The sequence below is a fragment of the Phocoena sinus genome, chromosome 16 (assembly GCF_008692025.1).
Source record: "Phocoena sinus isolate mPhoSin1 chromosome 16, mPhoSin1.pri, whole genome shotgun sequence".
Taxonomy (NCBI): domain Eukaryota; kingdom Metazoa; phylum Chordata; class Mammalia; order Artiodactyla; family Phocoenidae; genus Phocoena; species Phocoena sinus.
The window spans coordinates 60,324,874-60,340,332 of NC_045778.1; the positions used below are offsets into that span (position 1 = coordinate 60,324,874).

At 40.2% G+C, this 15,459-nt stretch overlaps 1 protein-coding gene across 1 annotated transcript in view; it reads right to left on the reverse strand.

Annotated features, from left to right (window-relative positions):
• The window catches only part of CFAP43 (cilia and flagella associated protein 43), a 101,093-nt gene that overhangs the window by 35,458 nt on the left and 50,176 nt on the right, over window positions 1–15,459 (reverse strand). The window contains exons 16-20 of the mRNA XM_032609327.1: window positions 13,994–14,124; window positions 11,896–12,043; window positions 9,324–9,425; window positions 8,488–8,565; window positions 3,068–3,193 (exon numbers count right to left, since the gene is read on the reverse strand). Of these exons, the coding sequence (XP_032465218.1) occupies window positions 3,068–3,193; window positions 8,488–8,565; window positions 9,324–9,425; window positions 11,896–12,043; window positions 13,994–14,124 (585 nt within the window). The remainder of the gene's footprint in view (window positions 1–3,067; window positions 3,194–8,487; window positions 8,566–9,323; window positions 9,426–11,895; window positions 12,044–13,993; window positions 14,125–15,459) is intronic.

The window sequence follows — 15,459 nt, forward strand, 5'->3', positions numbered from 1 at the left end:
AGTTTCCTTTGCTGTGCAAAAGCTTTTAAGTTTCATTAGGTCCCATTTGTTTATTTTTGTTTTTATTTCCATTACCGTAGGAGGTGGATCAAAAAAGATCTTGGTGTGATTTATGTCAAAGAGTGTCCTTCCTATGTTTTCCTCTAAGAGTTTTACAGTGTCCGGTCCTACATTTAGGTCTCTAATACATTTTGAGGGTATTTTTGTGTATGGTGTTAGGGAGTGTTCTAATTTCATTCTTTTACATGTAGCTGTCCAGTTTTCCCAGCACCACTTATTGAAGAGACTGTCTTTTCTCCATTGTATATTCTTGCCTCCTTTGTCATAGATTAGTTGACCATAGGTGCGTGGGTTTATCTCTGGGCTTTCTATCCTGTTCCATTGATCTATATTTCTGTTTTTGTGCCAGTACCATATTGCCTTGATTACTGTAGCTTTGTAGTACTAAATTATTTTTTCTTAAACAGCTGTTTTGGCATATTAGTTGTCAGAACCTGTCTGATTCCCAGGCTCCTCCATTCCCCCCCTTGCTACTCTTGAGGCTATTTATCAATCCCTCCAGAATAATGCTAATACTGTGTCTAGGTGGTCATTACTGGGCTTTGGTCTTTGCCCTATTGTTGAGATCCTGGCCAGGGTGGGCTAGTAGGCTGGTCCCTTTAGGACTGGGATCCTTAGCTCTTCCCAGGGGTTAGTGTTCTGCTCCCAGGTGGATTTATGGTGCCATCTGCTAGCACTGTTCTGTCCTGAACTGTCTGGTTCTACTATCATGCCCAATCTAGGGCTGATATCTCTTCAAAAGCCCGGAGCTCAGGAAAACTAAACAACGTGAGGGAAATGAGCGCGTGAAGAGCCTTTCTCTGTACCAAAGCCTGCGACAGAGTATCAAGGAGGCTCCTCGAGGGATGCACGGGAATTTGATAAGCATCAAGGGATGGGGGCATCTGGGGCAGAGGCACAGGGTGGGGGTCAGGTGAGCAGAGTGGCTTCATCAGTGGTCAGTAGGTCAACAGTCCAGAGGAGCAGGTTCGTGGGGCCGAGTGGTCAGACAAGAGCTTGGAGAAAAAAGCAATGAGAGGGTGAGAATAGGGGCAGGCAGCGAAGCTGAACTCATTTTAGAGTGATCAAGATGAATGGGCTGGGAGGACCTGGTGCCAGAATAGGAGGTGGCATTCCAGGCCTGTGAGGCCAGGGCCGAGGAGGATGAGCCAGAAGCCTGGTGGGCAGACCAGGACTGCTTACCTGCTCAGACTCGAGTTGTGGGCTCCTAGCCAAGTGACTCGACCACCTAAGCCTTAGTTTCCTTAAGTGGGGAAAACAATAACCTACCTTTTTGGATTGCTGTGATGATCAAATAACATTCAAAAAGCCCCTAGATTGGTGCCTATCTGTTATAATAAGAAAAAGGGATCATTTCTAATAGCTTCCGGTTGTATGTTTAAAAACAAAAGCCAAATTCTTCACCACAACATACAAGGTCTTCAGAGCTGGCTTCTGCCTACCTCTCCCACCTCATTCTGTGAGGCCCTCTCCTGTCCACTGTGCTACAGCCTTTCTGGCCTTTCTGGCCCTGGAATACTCTGAGCAATTTCTGCTTCAGGGCCCTTGTTCTTGCTGCTCCCTTTGCCTGACATTCTCTTTCCTCAGATCTCTGTATAGCCAGCTCCCTCTCTTCTCTTAGTTTGCAACTGAAAGGTCCCCTCTTTAAAGTTGTCTTCTCTGACCACAGAAGTAGATCCCCCACATCTATTATCGAATCTGGTTTGTTTCCATCATATAATATATAGAGATTTGTTTATGGTCTCTGTTCTCTACTAGAGTAGCCCCATGTGGGTGGGACCTATCTGTATTATTCTTTGTATCCCCAGCACCTACAGTAGTGCCTGGCATGTAATAGGTGTTCAATAAATGTTGCAGAATGAATGGATGGATGGGCGAATGAACATCCAGGTGAATTTTATCTCCTTGAGTTAGTCCCTTGAGGTACTTTTGGTATTAATTCTGTTATTTAATATATTTCCTCTCATTCTCAGCCTCATGTCATTTACCATTTGGACAGATCTGCCTCATTTTCACATCTTCACTCCAGTCATTAATAAACATGTTTAACAGGACAGAGTCCTGGGCCACATGATTGGAGATTTCTCTCCTAGAATCATCAGTCAAATAACAAGTCTCTTTTTGGTGTAGTTGTTTAACCAACTATAATCCACTGAAATGTCCTTATATCCAGCTTTGAGTGTGCAAGTATAAAAATGTTTTTATACTTGCACACTCAAAGAATCAAATGTACTGTGCAGGTTGAGAGAGAGGTTGCTTAAGAACATCCTGTGTAAAACACTCTTAAGGCTTTTACCAAAAATAAAATCCATATGAGTAAGCAATGTGTTGTGACTGCCACAAAACAGTGCAAAGGGTGAATTAATAGAAGTACAGTACCTAGAAAAATGGAGGTTTCAGTTTATGCTTTTCTCTAAACCGGAAAGATAATAATTAAAATTCTTTTGTGGGTGTCATACAGAAATAAAATGAAATTAGAGGAAAACTACAATAATAATAAAACTATTAAAACTACAGTATATGATATCATAGGAGCTAGGATAGTTAGCCTAGACAAGATACATAGGAAACATGGTAATTGCTAGTCTTCTCTAACCACTTTCACAGTGGCTATAGAGATGGTGCTCAAAGAGTAGAAAAATCAGTGAGTACAGGGAGAAAGATTTCAACTCTAATTAAGAAAGGGCTTACTAAACCAAAAATGTATGAGGTGGCTGAGGAGATCTCTAAAAATGTTCAAATATATGGTGGAAGATGGTTGGCATTAATGTCATGGGGGAGAGACAAACATCAGACGTCTGGCTGGTCTAGATGTTCTTCTTTGCCCTGACTCCCAAATTCAGTAATTCTCTGACTCATTCCATTTATATGCACTAAATCTGCTGTATTCACATCACGCTGGAAAAGGTTTGTTTTATTTGCATTATCCTAGAAAAGTTCTCCTTCCTATTTTCTTTTTACTTTCTTTATTAAATCTTTATGGTGCTTAAATCAGATTTTTCCATACCTTTGCCACTTCTTCCTCACTTTCATCGTGGAGTCTTTCCAGTTCTTCAAGATCCAGACCAAATTCTTGTTGCTCTAATTTTGCAATATTATCTACTGCTTCATTTTCTTCCATCATGTCCAGAATCTGAATTTTCCAATAGTAAAGGATGGAAACAAGCAAAGAATTAAACTTTAAAGGGATGGTTTTCTGAGTCTCTTGAGACAGCAACCAATTAAAAAAAAAAAAGATATTCTGTTTATCTAAATGTAACTATCAAATAAAGCATTAGGTAATAGGCTTACTTAGGTTTTAAGGTTTAATCCATAAAAACTCATTCATCTAAAAACAACAAAAATATGTAATGATATTAAGGAATTACTAATATTTAGGTGTGCTAGTAGTATTATTATTAAGTATTTTCAGAGTTCTTATCTTTTAGACACATATACTTAAATAATTAAAGGTGAAATGATATGACATCTGGGGTCTTTTTCAAAACAATCAGGGGAGAGGATAGTGTATAGAGGCAAAAATATTGGTGATTAGATTTATTATATTATTATTCCCTCCACTTTTATATATATTTGAACATTTCTATAATAAAAATCTTTAAAAGTTTATAGCTTCAAAAAAATTCAGTGACAAAGGACACACATTACAACATATATGACAAAATGTTAATATCTTCAAAATATAAAGAGCCCTTACAAATAAACAAAAACAAAAAGACAATATGAGAGAAAAATATGAGGACTTCAGTTTCAAAATTGACTGAGAATGGGCTTTACAATCTTCCTTTCTTGCCCCAATCCATAAAATTAAGAGGAAAAAAAGTGTATAATAAATCAATAAATCCAACACTGCAATTAACAAGGGGAAGAAAAGGATCCTTCAATAGCATGGAAACTGTAAAGTCTGAAGGATGAAAATCAGTTGGATCTGAATGATGTATCATGGCCCCATAGGTCCCCAGGACAGAGCTCAGCAAAAGGTAGACTGGAATACCTGCTGAAGTCAGATCTCCTACACATCTTCTTCCCAAGCTTGCTGAACTGGTGTAGTGAAATTATAATAGGGAATTTCAGTTATAAAGAGTGAGAGAGTGGCATGGACTTATATACACTACCAAATGTAAAATAGATAGCTAGTGGGAAGCAGCCGCATAGCACAGGGAGATCAGCTCGGTGCTTTGTGACCTCCTGGAGGGGTGGGATAGGGAGGGTGGGAGGGAGGGAGACGCAAGAGGGAAGAGGTATGGGAACATATGTATATATATAACTGATTCACTTTGTCATAAAGGAGAAACTAACACACCATTGTAAAGCAATTATACTCCAATAAAGATGTAAAAAAAAAAAGAAAAAAATAATGAAAAAGCACAGAGCAAAAAAAAAAGAAAAAAAAGAGAGAATTCAGCAAGGTGGTCATATATAAAATTAGTAACATTCATATCCAGTAGTATCCAATTAGAAAATGTTATAGAACATATTTCACTCACAAAAGACCTCACAAGAGATGTATACAAAGTTACTTTTAGACTATAAAACTTCACTAAAGAACTTGTTAAAAATTTGAATAAAGATATATATTTAATTATATGTAATATATAAGATTTATATATTTTATAAATATATACAATATATACGTATTAAATTTCAGAGATGGCAAATAAATTCTTCACCAAATCACACTGTAAGTAGTTATTCTCAATTAAAATCAAATCAGAGATTTTTACAGAGCTCAACAAGCTAATTTTAAAATTCAGATGAAAAAGTAAGTGTGCCTAAAGAGGCCAATATTTTCTGAAAGTGAAGAGCGAAGGGAGAATTACTTTCAAGATATAAAAGCATTTTATAAAGCTATAGCAATTAAAATAGTTTGGAATTGGCTAAGGAAAAGATCCATGCTCAATATCAGAACATAGAGTGTCTAGAAATAATTCCATATTCATGGGAATCCAGGGATTGATGAAGGAGGCCCTGCAAATCAGCGGGAAAAGGATGGTATATTCAATAAAAAGCACTGGTGAAATGTGGTACTTATTTGAAAAAATAAAGTTAGATCTATACCTCATATCCACTCACAAAAGTAAATTACAGGTGAAATAAAGGAGTATCAGGAGAAAATACGTGAGATTTGGAAGCCTTTAAAAATCATGCACATAAATCAAAAGCTATAAATGATCAATGCACTCGGATAATAACTTTAAACTTTTGCATTTAAAAAGGTACAGTATAGGGACTTCCCTGGTGGCGCAGTGGTTAAGAATCTGCCTGCCAGTGCAGGGGACACGGCTTTGAGCCCTGGTCCGGGAGGATCCCACATGTCACGGAGCAACTGAGCCCGTGCGCCACAACTACTGAGCCTGCACTCTACAGACAGCGAGCCACAACTACTGAGCCCACCTGCCACAACTACTGAAGTCCATGCGCCTAGAGCCCGTGCTCCACAACAAAAGAAACCACCGCGATGAGAAGCCTGCGCACCACAGTGAAGAGCAGCCCCGGCTCGCCGCAACTAGAGAAAGCCTGAGCACAGCAACAAAGACCCAACGCAGCCAAAATAAATAAATTTATATAAAAAATAAATAAAAAGGCGCAGTATAAAAGTTGAGACAAAACAGAAAATATTTGTAGTATATTGGGCTGAACCATATAAAACAGCAATCTCATGTGGTACAACCTAATAATAAGGGCTACCTCCAGATTTGCCCAATGCACTCCTCCGTGCTCTTTTCCTCTTCCAGCTGAGTGGGATGAGATCAAGCAAGGCAACCTTAGAAGCCATGTGCTAGAGACAGCAGAGCCTCTGTCAGCTTGGGTCTCTGAATGACTGCATGGAACAGAGCAGCTGCTGACCTGAACACCTACCCAGAATTATTATATAGGAAAGAAATAAATTTCTCATCCCTATGCCATTATATTTTTGGAGTTTGTTTGTTACCACAGCTTAGCTAACGCTAATTATTATAAAGAAATATAAGTTAAAAATAAAGATTCCAATAAAGATGTTAAAAAATAAAAAAAAATAAAAAAAAAAAAAAAGAACTTCTACAATCAAAAAGAAAAAGACCAGCAACCCGATAGAAAAATTGGCAAAGGACATGAACAGGGAATTTATAGAAGAGGAAATTCAGTCTTCAGAGTTATGAAAAGATGTTCAGCCTCATTAGTAATCAGGAAAACAAAAATTAAGGGGAGGAAATTACCAAAGAAATAATTAAAGAACATTTCCCAGACCTGAAAGAGAAAGGTTTCTTGTTAAAAGTGCTCCAGTGCCTAGCACATGAAAGAGACAAGAAAGCCCAAACAAGCTAGGGTCCTGGTATGAAACAGAATGACACACTCAAATGGGATAAATGGGGAGAGGGACCTTTAAAACAGATTTGGCATGGTAAGGGAAATCAGCAAGGCATGATAAAGCATCTCAAGCGAGCAACCACGGGAAGCTATCACCACTCCCAGGTCTGAAAGGCAAGGATGGGAAGTGGTTACTAGAACCTGGGGAGATCAGTAGCTGTAGGAGAGGGCTAGCAGTCACTGCCAACTCATAACATCACAGAGAGGAAACTGGAGAAATAAAGACACTGACCTTGTCTTCTCCTGCCCCTTGCTCGTCTGCTGATGCCACTCACTGTCTAAACCCAAACAGAAGACAGAGGCAAGAGAGCTCACAGATGCCATCCACAGAGGCCAGCCTCTTGGGGCTAGGAGCAGGGTGAAAAAGGGTGAAGAGTATGTCTGCACCAGCAAATCAAGAATATCCATCAAAGGTATGAAGGTGCATATTGTAAAATTTCCAAACACCAGAGAAAAAGAAAGGATCCTGTAAGTTTCCAGAGATAAAAATCTGGTTACCTAGAGAACTGGGAATCAAAAAGATATTGAGGGCTTCCCTGGTGGCGCAGTGGTTGAGATTCCGCCTGCTGATGGAGGGGACACGGGTTCGTGCCCCGGTCCGGGAAGATCCCACGTGCCGTGGAACAGCTGGGCCCGTGAGCCATGGCTGCTGAGCCTGCGCGTCTGGAGCCTGTGCTCTGCAACGGAAGAGGCCACAACAGTGAGAGGCCTGTGTACCACAAAAAAAAAAAAAAAAAAAAAAAAAAAAAAGATATTGACTTCTCTAAAGCAAACACTGAAAGCTAAAAGACAATGGAGCAAGTCTTCAAAATTCTGAGGGTAAATCATTGTATTTGAGAAAAACCACTGGAAACAGGGGCTCTAACTCAGGAGGCAGGTGAGACAATTTCCCAGGAAGATGGACAAGAGAAGTCCCTAGAACAGCAGCTGTGTGCCTGGTCTAGAGAGCAAGGTGCGTAGACTAGTGCTGGAACATAGAAAGCTCTAGAAGGGAGGTCTCACACACACACACAAAAATTCACTGACAGATTGATTACCTCAGGTATCTAGCATTTTGAGAGAGTTTGAATAGAAAGGCTTAATCTAAAACAAAGGCAATTGTTAATTCCAGGAAAAATAAAGTTGTAAAAATGGAAATGTAGTCATAATATACCATGTGGCTCAGCTCTGAAGAATATTTATATAACTATAATAGTGTACCTACTGAGCATTGATTTATGTGCATACAGTAGTGGTGGAGGGTGTAAAAGAACCTGAGTACTCATCTTCCATACCAGAAAGCCCACAGCGAGTGTCAAAATAGAAATATCAAGAAATACCAGTATTAAGAAGACCATTACAAAGATGGAGGTAAATATTGAAACAAAAAGGCTGAAAGAACTGAAAACATTTACCTCAGGACTGCAGGAATCATAGTGAAGAAAAGTAGAGCAGGTGCTGCTAGAAAAAACATTTTTTAAAATTTATTATTTATTTTTGGTTGCATTGGGTCTTTGTGGCTGTGCATGGGCTTTCTCTAGTTGCGGCGAGCAGGGGCTGCTCTTCGTTGCCGTGCGCAGGCTTCTCACTGCGGTGGCTTCTCTTGTCGCGGAGCACGGGCTCTAGGCACTCGGGCTTCAGTAGTTGTGGCTCGCGGGTTCTAGATCGCAGGCTCAGTAGTTGTGGCACACGGGCTTAGTTGCTCCGCAGCATGTGGGATCTTCCCAGACCAGGGCTCGAACCCGTGTCCCCTGCACTGGCAGGCGGGTTCTTAACCACTGTGCTACCAGGGAAGCCCCAAAAACATTATTTTTAATTACGTAACTCTGTATTATTTAATTTGTAAAAATGTAAATGTATAACTTTGACAAAAATAAGTATTAAAGACAGTATTTGGGGAAGACAGGAAGAAAACCACTGTTTATATGTTGTATGGTATGATAAAAATTATACCCTATTAAAGTGCCCAAGAAAACTAAGCTTACAGGCAGAGAAAAAAATGGGGTGTAGTGTCTCATGCTGGGTTGAACAAAATAAAGTTCAAAATGTAATTTTAGACCGAGGGCCAAATGTATTAGTATATGGAATCGCAACACTTACAGTTTTAGCAAGTGCTTTGATTCCTCTTTTTATCTCTTTCCTTTTGTTGGAAAACAGTTTAACCTCGTTTTTGATGGCCTGGAATGGAGAAAGTACATCATTTAAACAAGCAACAGGGACGATAGCGAGATGATAGATACATATGTACATACTTAGATACATAGATAGCACTTCCCTAGAAACAGAAATAAGGAAAAAATTAAAGACTAATAATATAAAGTGTACATGAAATAATACCACTGCAATACTTTGCTTAAATCTAAATTGCTACTATGTAAGTGGCCACTGAAGCAACTTGGAACTGAGGTCAATGATAAGGCCAACAGAAAGAAAATAATTTAGTGAAAAATTAAAGAACAGTTGATAACAGAAAACTAGTCTGCTATTTTATTGGGAACTTGAGTGAGACTAGATAAGCAAGCTAAATCCAGACACAGGCTGCCACCTCTGTCACCTTTCTGCACATCAGAAGCCACAATGTCTCTTCTGTTGCGGGCCCACCCCTTTTATTTAAGCCTATCTTGCAGCATCTCCCCAAATGTACTTCAGCATGAGGTATGTTAGTTCATTCTTTGCTTTGGCCTACGTGGACACTTTTCTCGGGTTTCGTATTAGCCTAAGTACAGCACTTAAAGCTCACATAACTTTATCTAAAACACTGGGCCGTGTTTAGTGTGTTTACCTGCTTTCAGGGAAGGTATACTTATACGATGTAATGGTCTGCCAAGTAGTATCTCTTTCCACTTTCTAACTTTCCAGGGGGTTTCACAGGAAACTAATCTATTTGGCACCCCTACAAAGCATTATTTCAAACTTCTCTAGTGTTTTATAAATACCTCTTGGCTTTTTTGTTGTATCCAGGGTATTTCCACCGTATTATCAACTTTGACTAATTCCTCTTGTAATGAGTCATCGCTTAACCTCACATTCTCATTTATCTTAGAAGAAGACAGACATAGCTTAAATTAAAAATTCATCAAGTTCTCCTCCTACCCTACTTCATTTAATTGCTTTGAATCCCTCACTTGTTGCATTTTAAAATATACTACCAAACAATTTGCCTGCTCAAGATGTAATGTTTAGCTAATTTTATTCCTTCCATTCTGTGCTTATATCAGCCACACTTTTCACTGAGAAAGCAGCAATGATCAGACAGGTCACACGTTCACCAGATCACTCTTGGCCTTCTTCCTGTTACTGTAGACCAAATGCTGCTGCCTATCAAGGCCTGCCCCACCATTTGTGCTTAGGATCTTAATCTTTTCCTCCTTCTTGAAGCCTCTGCACTTAAAAAAATTTCCATCACCCTTCTGCATCATCCATTTCTGCCTTCTACTGAATCTTTCCCTACAGTATCTAAACATGCTCTGGAATCTCCTGTCCCAGGAAGGCTACTCTCCACTGACCACCACCTTCCCCTTTAGCTGCCACCCTATTTCTGTGCTCCCTTTGCAGCAAAAAATCTTGAAAGAGTTTGGAACGTCACACTCTGCTGGTTCTCCTGCAACCACACTGGCTGCCCCTTCTCAATCTCCTTCGCCTCCCTGAATTCTTCTCCTGGAGTTCTAGAAGTTGCTCTATCTTGGTCCCCTTCTGTTTGTCACCATCCACTCTTCCATGATGATCTTACTCAGTTTTATGGCTTTAAATTCCATTCACATGCCCCTGACTCTCAAATCAACATCTCGAGTCCTGGACTCTCCCCAGAACATCTACACAATAGCGTACTTGGTATCTCGCTTGGATGTCTAACAGTATTCTCATGCTTAGTCCAGGGAACTGATTTTAGATCCCCTTCTTTCTCCCCACAGTGGCTCCTCTCCCCACAGTCTTCCCCTTCTCTGTGAATGGTACCTTCTTCTACATAGTTCTTCAAGTAAAATATCTAGGAGTCATCCTTGAGTCCTTTCTTTCCCTTTCCCTCTATGTCCAATTCATCAGAAGTTCTGTCAGCTCTACCTCTGCAAACTGCCTGGAAACTACCACCTCTCCACAACACTCTTGCACCTCTATCACTGGTACCTAAGCCTTCTAACTCCTTCTCTGCTTCTACTCTTGTGCCCTACAGGAATCATTCTCCACACAGCGGAAGTAATCATTTCAAAAATGTAAATAAGATCTTGTAAATCCTCTGCTCAGAACACTTTAATAGGTTCTCATTACATGTAAAACTATGTCCAAATGCTACCTGCTTTACAAAGCCCTGCTTTCCCACCTCCAGGACCTTATCCCCTACCACTCTCTCCCTTGCTCACTTCAGCTGCACAGGCCTTTTTTAGGTCTTCAAACGTGCCAAGCTCTTTCTCCCTCTGCCCTGAGTGCTTGCCCCTCCCCAACATATTGGCACATTTCTTTTAAGTCAGATCACAGCCTTTCTCCGTGGAGGGGCTATTCCAGCCAAACACTATCACACCAAACCATTTTATTTGGTTTGGTAACAAAAATAGATTATTTGGTAACAAAATAGATCTTGTTACTACCTATTTTTTTCTTATTTATTTGATTATTTATCTCTCTCTGCTCACACCCAACCCCCAATTAGCATGTAAGCTCCATGAAAGCAGAAACTTTTCCTATCTTTTCATGCCTGTATCCCCCAGAGTCCAGCACTTTGTAGGCACTCGATAAATATTTGTTAAATGATTGAGTGAATAAATGTTCTCTGGCTAGACACATCCTAAATAATGTATGTGATGTAAAAGTATAGAGAGACTAGTTTGAACTAGCGCCAGAATTGTAGATTTTTTTTTTCAAGCAAGCCCAGACAGATCTTGTACTATGGTTTAAATGAGATCTGAAATGTGGTATTTGTGTTGAGAAAGGCTGAATATTTTCTCTTAAATGTAGTGCATGCTCTTTTTGAAAATCATGAGGTAGCTGCATAATGAGGACTATTACTAAAATATCTGCTAAAAGAAAACCACAAACTGAAAACTGATATCTGATTTAGGAAGGAAGGAAGGAAGGAAAAAAAGAAGGAAACAGGGACTTCCCTGGTGGTGCAGTGGTTAAGAATCTGCCTGCCAATGCAGGGGACAGGGGTTCAAGCTCTGGTCTGGGAAGATTCCACATGCCGCAGAGCAACTAAGCCCCTGTGCCACAACTATTGAGCCTGTGTTCTAGAGCCCCTGAGCCACAACTACTGAGCCCGCATGCCACAACTCCTGAACCTGCACACCTAGAGCCCATGCTCTGCTACAAGAGAAGTCACCGCAATGAGAAGCCCGTGCACCACAAGGAATAGTAGCCCCCGCTCACCACAACTAGAGAAAGCCCGTCTGCACGCAGCAACGAAGACCAAACATGGCCAAAATCAATAAATAAATAAATAAAATTTAAAAAAAAAAAGAAGGAAAGAAAGGAGGGAGGGAGGAAGGAAGGAGAAAGAAAACTATAGTGAAACTCAACTGCATGTTCAGGTTCTGATCCCAAATCCAAGGAATCTTTTTTTGCTATACTTAAATAATCATTCTCCTCATCCATGGTGCTCCTCAGGTAAGCTGGAAGTTGCTGGCTATATTCAAGGATTTCATTGGCTAAGTTTCCTCCAAACTGCCTGTATTAATAAAACAGAAAACACATAGCCTACAAAATCACAATTTGAAAAAGACACATTTAGCAGTATTATTTCCAGATACCTAACCATTTCTACGCAAAGAAATATGTGGATAGTTCTCTGCAGTGCCCTGTAGATATTAGGACTCTGCTTCTTAAAGGACAGTACTTTCATGGGCTCCAGGACATGACAAACTTCTTGACCTCCCTGGGGTCATCTCTCTTCACACTGTCCCTATACCCTTACCCTGCATGCCCACTGTACCCATCTGCCCCAGTCATTGCACAGAAGAGCCACTGCTCTGGTTGAACCCTCAGCGATAATAGGTGCTGTGCTGCTTCACATATATAACCACATTACCACATTCAGTCCTCATAGCTCCCACTGCACACTCAGGAAAGTATTATTACTTCCACTCAATACACCAGGGCATTTCAAACTTCAGGCACATCAGCATGGCCTGGAGGGTTTCTTATAACAGATTCCTGGGCCCCACCCATAGAGATTCTGATTCGAAAAGTCTGGATGAGGCCCAAGAATATGCATTTCTAACAAGCTCACAGGTGCTGCAGATTCCACCTTGAATAACATGGTTATAGATGATTTAGAGGGACTGTCAGATGCCTAAGGTCACAAGTGCTGGACCAAGTTTTCAAACTCAACTGTTTTTGAGTCAGAGGTCCATGAGATTAACTGCCAATGGATGGAAATGTCCTCACTGCCGTAAATAGGGCTCCAGCACATGTTTGCTGTTGCTTGAGATGCTATGTGATCCCTTACTACAAAGAATGCATTAGGATTTATATAGTGAGATACAGGTTAGCGTTTTATGCAGGATTCCACGTATAAAATGGGCATGATGATACAGTCAGTCGTCAAATGGGTCTTTGAAATAAGTGGTGACCAAAATTGCTATGCTATAGAATCTCCATAATATGTAACATTTCGCAGTGCCACTGAGATACGCCATGTTTTATTATTGTTTTGCTCACAGGAGGCACCGTGAAATGTTTGTGGAAATGAGTTGCACATTGACTAGTGACGTGCATCGGCAGATCAAACAAGGCAACATTTCCAGTCCAGGGTGTCACCTTCATGTTCTCTATGCCCTGGCCATTATCTGTATGCTTGGCTAATATTTGTTTATTTAGGATTTTAATTTTAGTCTAAGCAAAGTCTGAATAATTTAATATTGTCTAGGCAAAGTCTAATTAGGAAAGTAAACGTGTATGTGTTTACAGATACATACATACCTATGTCAGGTTTTTTAGAGATAAATAGGAGTTTTAAAAATGATCTACTGTTCAGAATTGTCCTCATTCCTTGTGCTCCTCCAACAGATTTTATGAAAGGGAGGACTGATCACTTCATAGGTCTTAACTGGGTCTTTTTATTTTTTGTATTTTGATGCTTTGACATCTGGGGTCTTGCTAATAACCTTGGAGGAAATGCCCCTCCCAGGACCAGCAATTCATAGAGATGGTAAACAACTCATCTGGAGCTCACCTTTCAAATGCAAACCCACCAACTCAGAGCCCACATCCCCAACCAACTCCTCTATTGGGCTTTCACACTTGGGACCACTATTTCTATCCTAATCATCCCTGGGTCAGGTACCAGAAAACTAGCAGCAGCCCCTATGGCCCAGAGCCCACTGAAATTATCCAAACTAGTCAATCCCAAACCTTCCCGCTCCTTGCCATAGAAACCATATTGAAGACACTTGCCCACATTTCCCTGCTCCCTCTGCCTCCTTTCCCTCCCTGGTGCTTCCCCACATGGCACCCCCATAGCATGGCATATCCCCTCCTCTTGGGATGATTAGTATAACAATCTTTTCAATGGCAGTTGTCTCCTGTTGTGTTGGCCTTGCTACTACCTAAATAATAACAACATCTTTATTTTAAAACACCGTAGCATGTGAGGTTGCTTATTGTATACTGTACTTACCTCCATCTCAGGTTAACAAGGGTGCCGTCATCCTTCCCATTCACCAGAATGCTCTGTCCATCCATTGAAATTCTCACCGATTGAATTCCACGCCCCTGGTGAGAATGACTCCGACACTGAACAAATGTTTCCTTAATAGTTTTAGGAACAAAGTGCAGAAATTACAAATGCGATTCTACCACATGGTTTTTCTAAGGGGGTTACGTGCACTTCTGCTCGTGGATAAACCTTTTTCTATTTGTCAACAGCATTTTAGCTGGTATGGAGTAGCCTCTTAATAATACATAGCACTGAAAATTCCTAGTACAAAATACATGCACCAGTACTGGTTTGTTCTCCCTTCTGTGTAATACGGAAGAAGAGGGATTATTATCATCAATTTATAATAGGAAAATCAGACAGAGAGGTGAATGGACTTGCTGAAGACTACGAGAACGGGCCTTGAGCAAGCAGTGTGGGCAAATTCAGATGCCTTCAAGGATTAGGCAAGTTCCCTTTATGTGCAGAGAGGCTGAGTGTGATGAGAGAAGGTGATGGGCTCTGTGAAGAATGACACAGGATGCCAATTAAACCAGTTTCATTAGAACCCAAACAAATCACTAATTGGTACACAGTGCAATGGTTTAAACTCTTTGACTAAAAACTGAGATTTCTTTGTCACACTAGTTATCAACCATGATGCCTTTAAAAAATTTTTAATTTTTTGAATAGGCAATACATTCAAATGTTTCAAAATTTAAAAACTATAAGAGTATGCAGTGAAATCTCCTTCCTGCCCCCATTCCCCAACACCTCCCAAAGGCAATCAATATTATTAGTTCCTTCAATATCCTTTCAGGGTTTTTTTAATGTACATAAACAAATTTTTATACAAACAATTTTTAACATAAATTGTAACATAATACATATATTACACACCTTGCCTTTCCTCCTTAACAATATATCTTGGGATTCTTTCCATACCGTTTCATAAAGATTTCCTCATTCTGTATTACAGCATAATATTCCATACTTTATTTATATACTGTTTATGTACCATTATTTATTTATCCAGTCCTCTGATGATGGACATTAGGTTGCTTTTACAAACAGCACTGCCATGAATAACCTCCTCTACGAGGTACTTTGCATACTCACCCAGAAAAACTCTGACGTCTTGCCACTATCAGTTGTAGCGTACATTTACAAATCATTTGAATAAGAGGCAATGTAGCAGAGTCTGCACATTGTTCACCTAAAAATAATTTCTAAGGGATTTAAGATTTTTCCTATATAATAATAATATCACTTTTGTCCAGCTATATTCCAAATATGCTTTCTTGCACAAGTGAGCAAGGAGAGCTGGATATGCACAGCCAGGGCCCAGTTTACCTGTGGCCCCATGGGAGAGTGGCATGTGGGGTGATTGTGATGCTTCGGGTGTGTGGGGTAGATCCCTGGGTAAAAATAACTGACCGAATTAAATT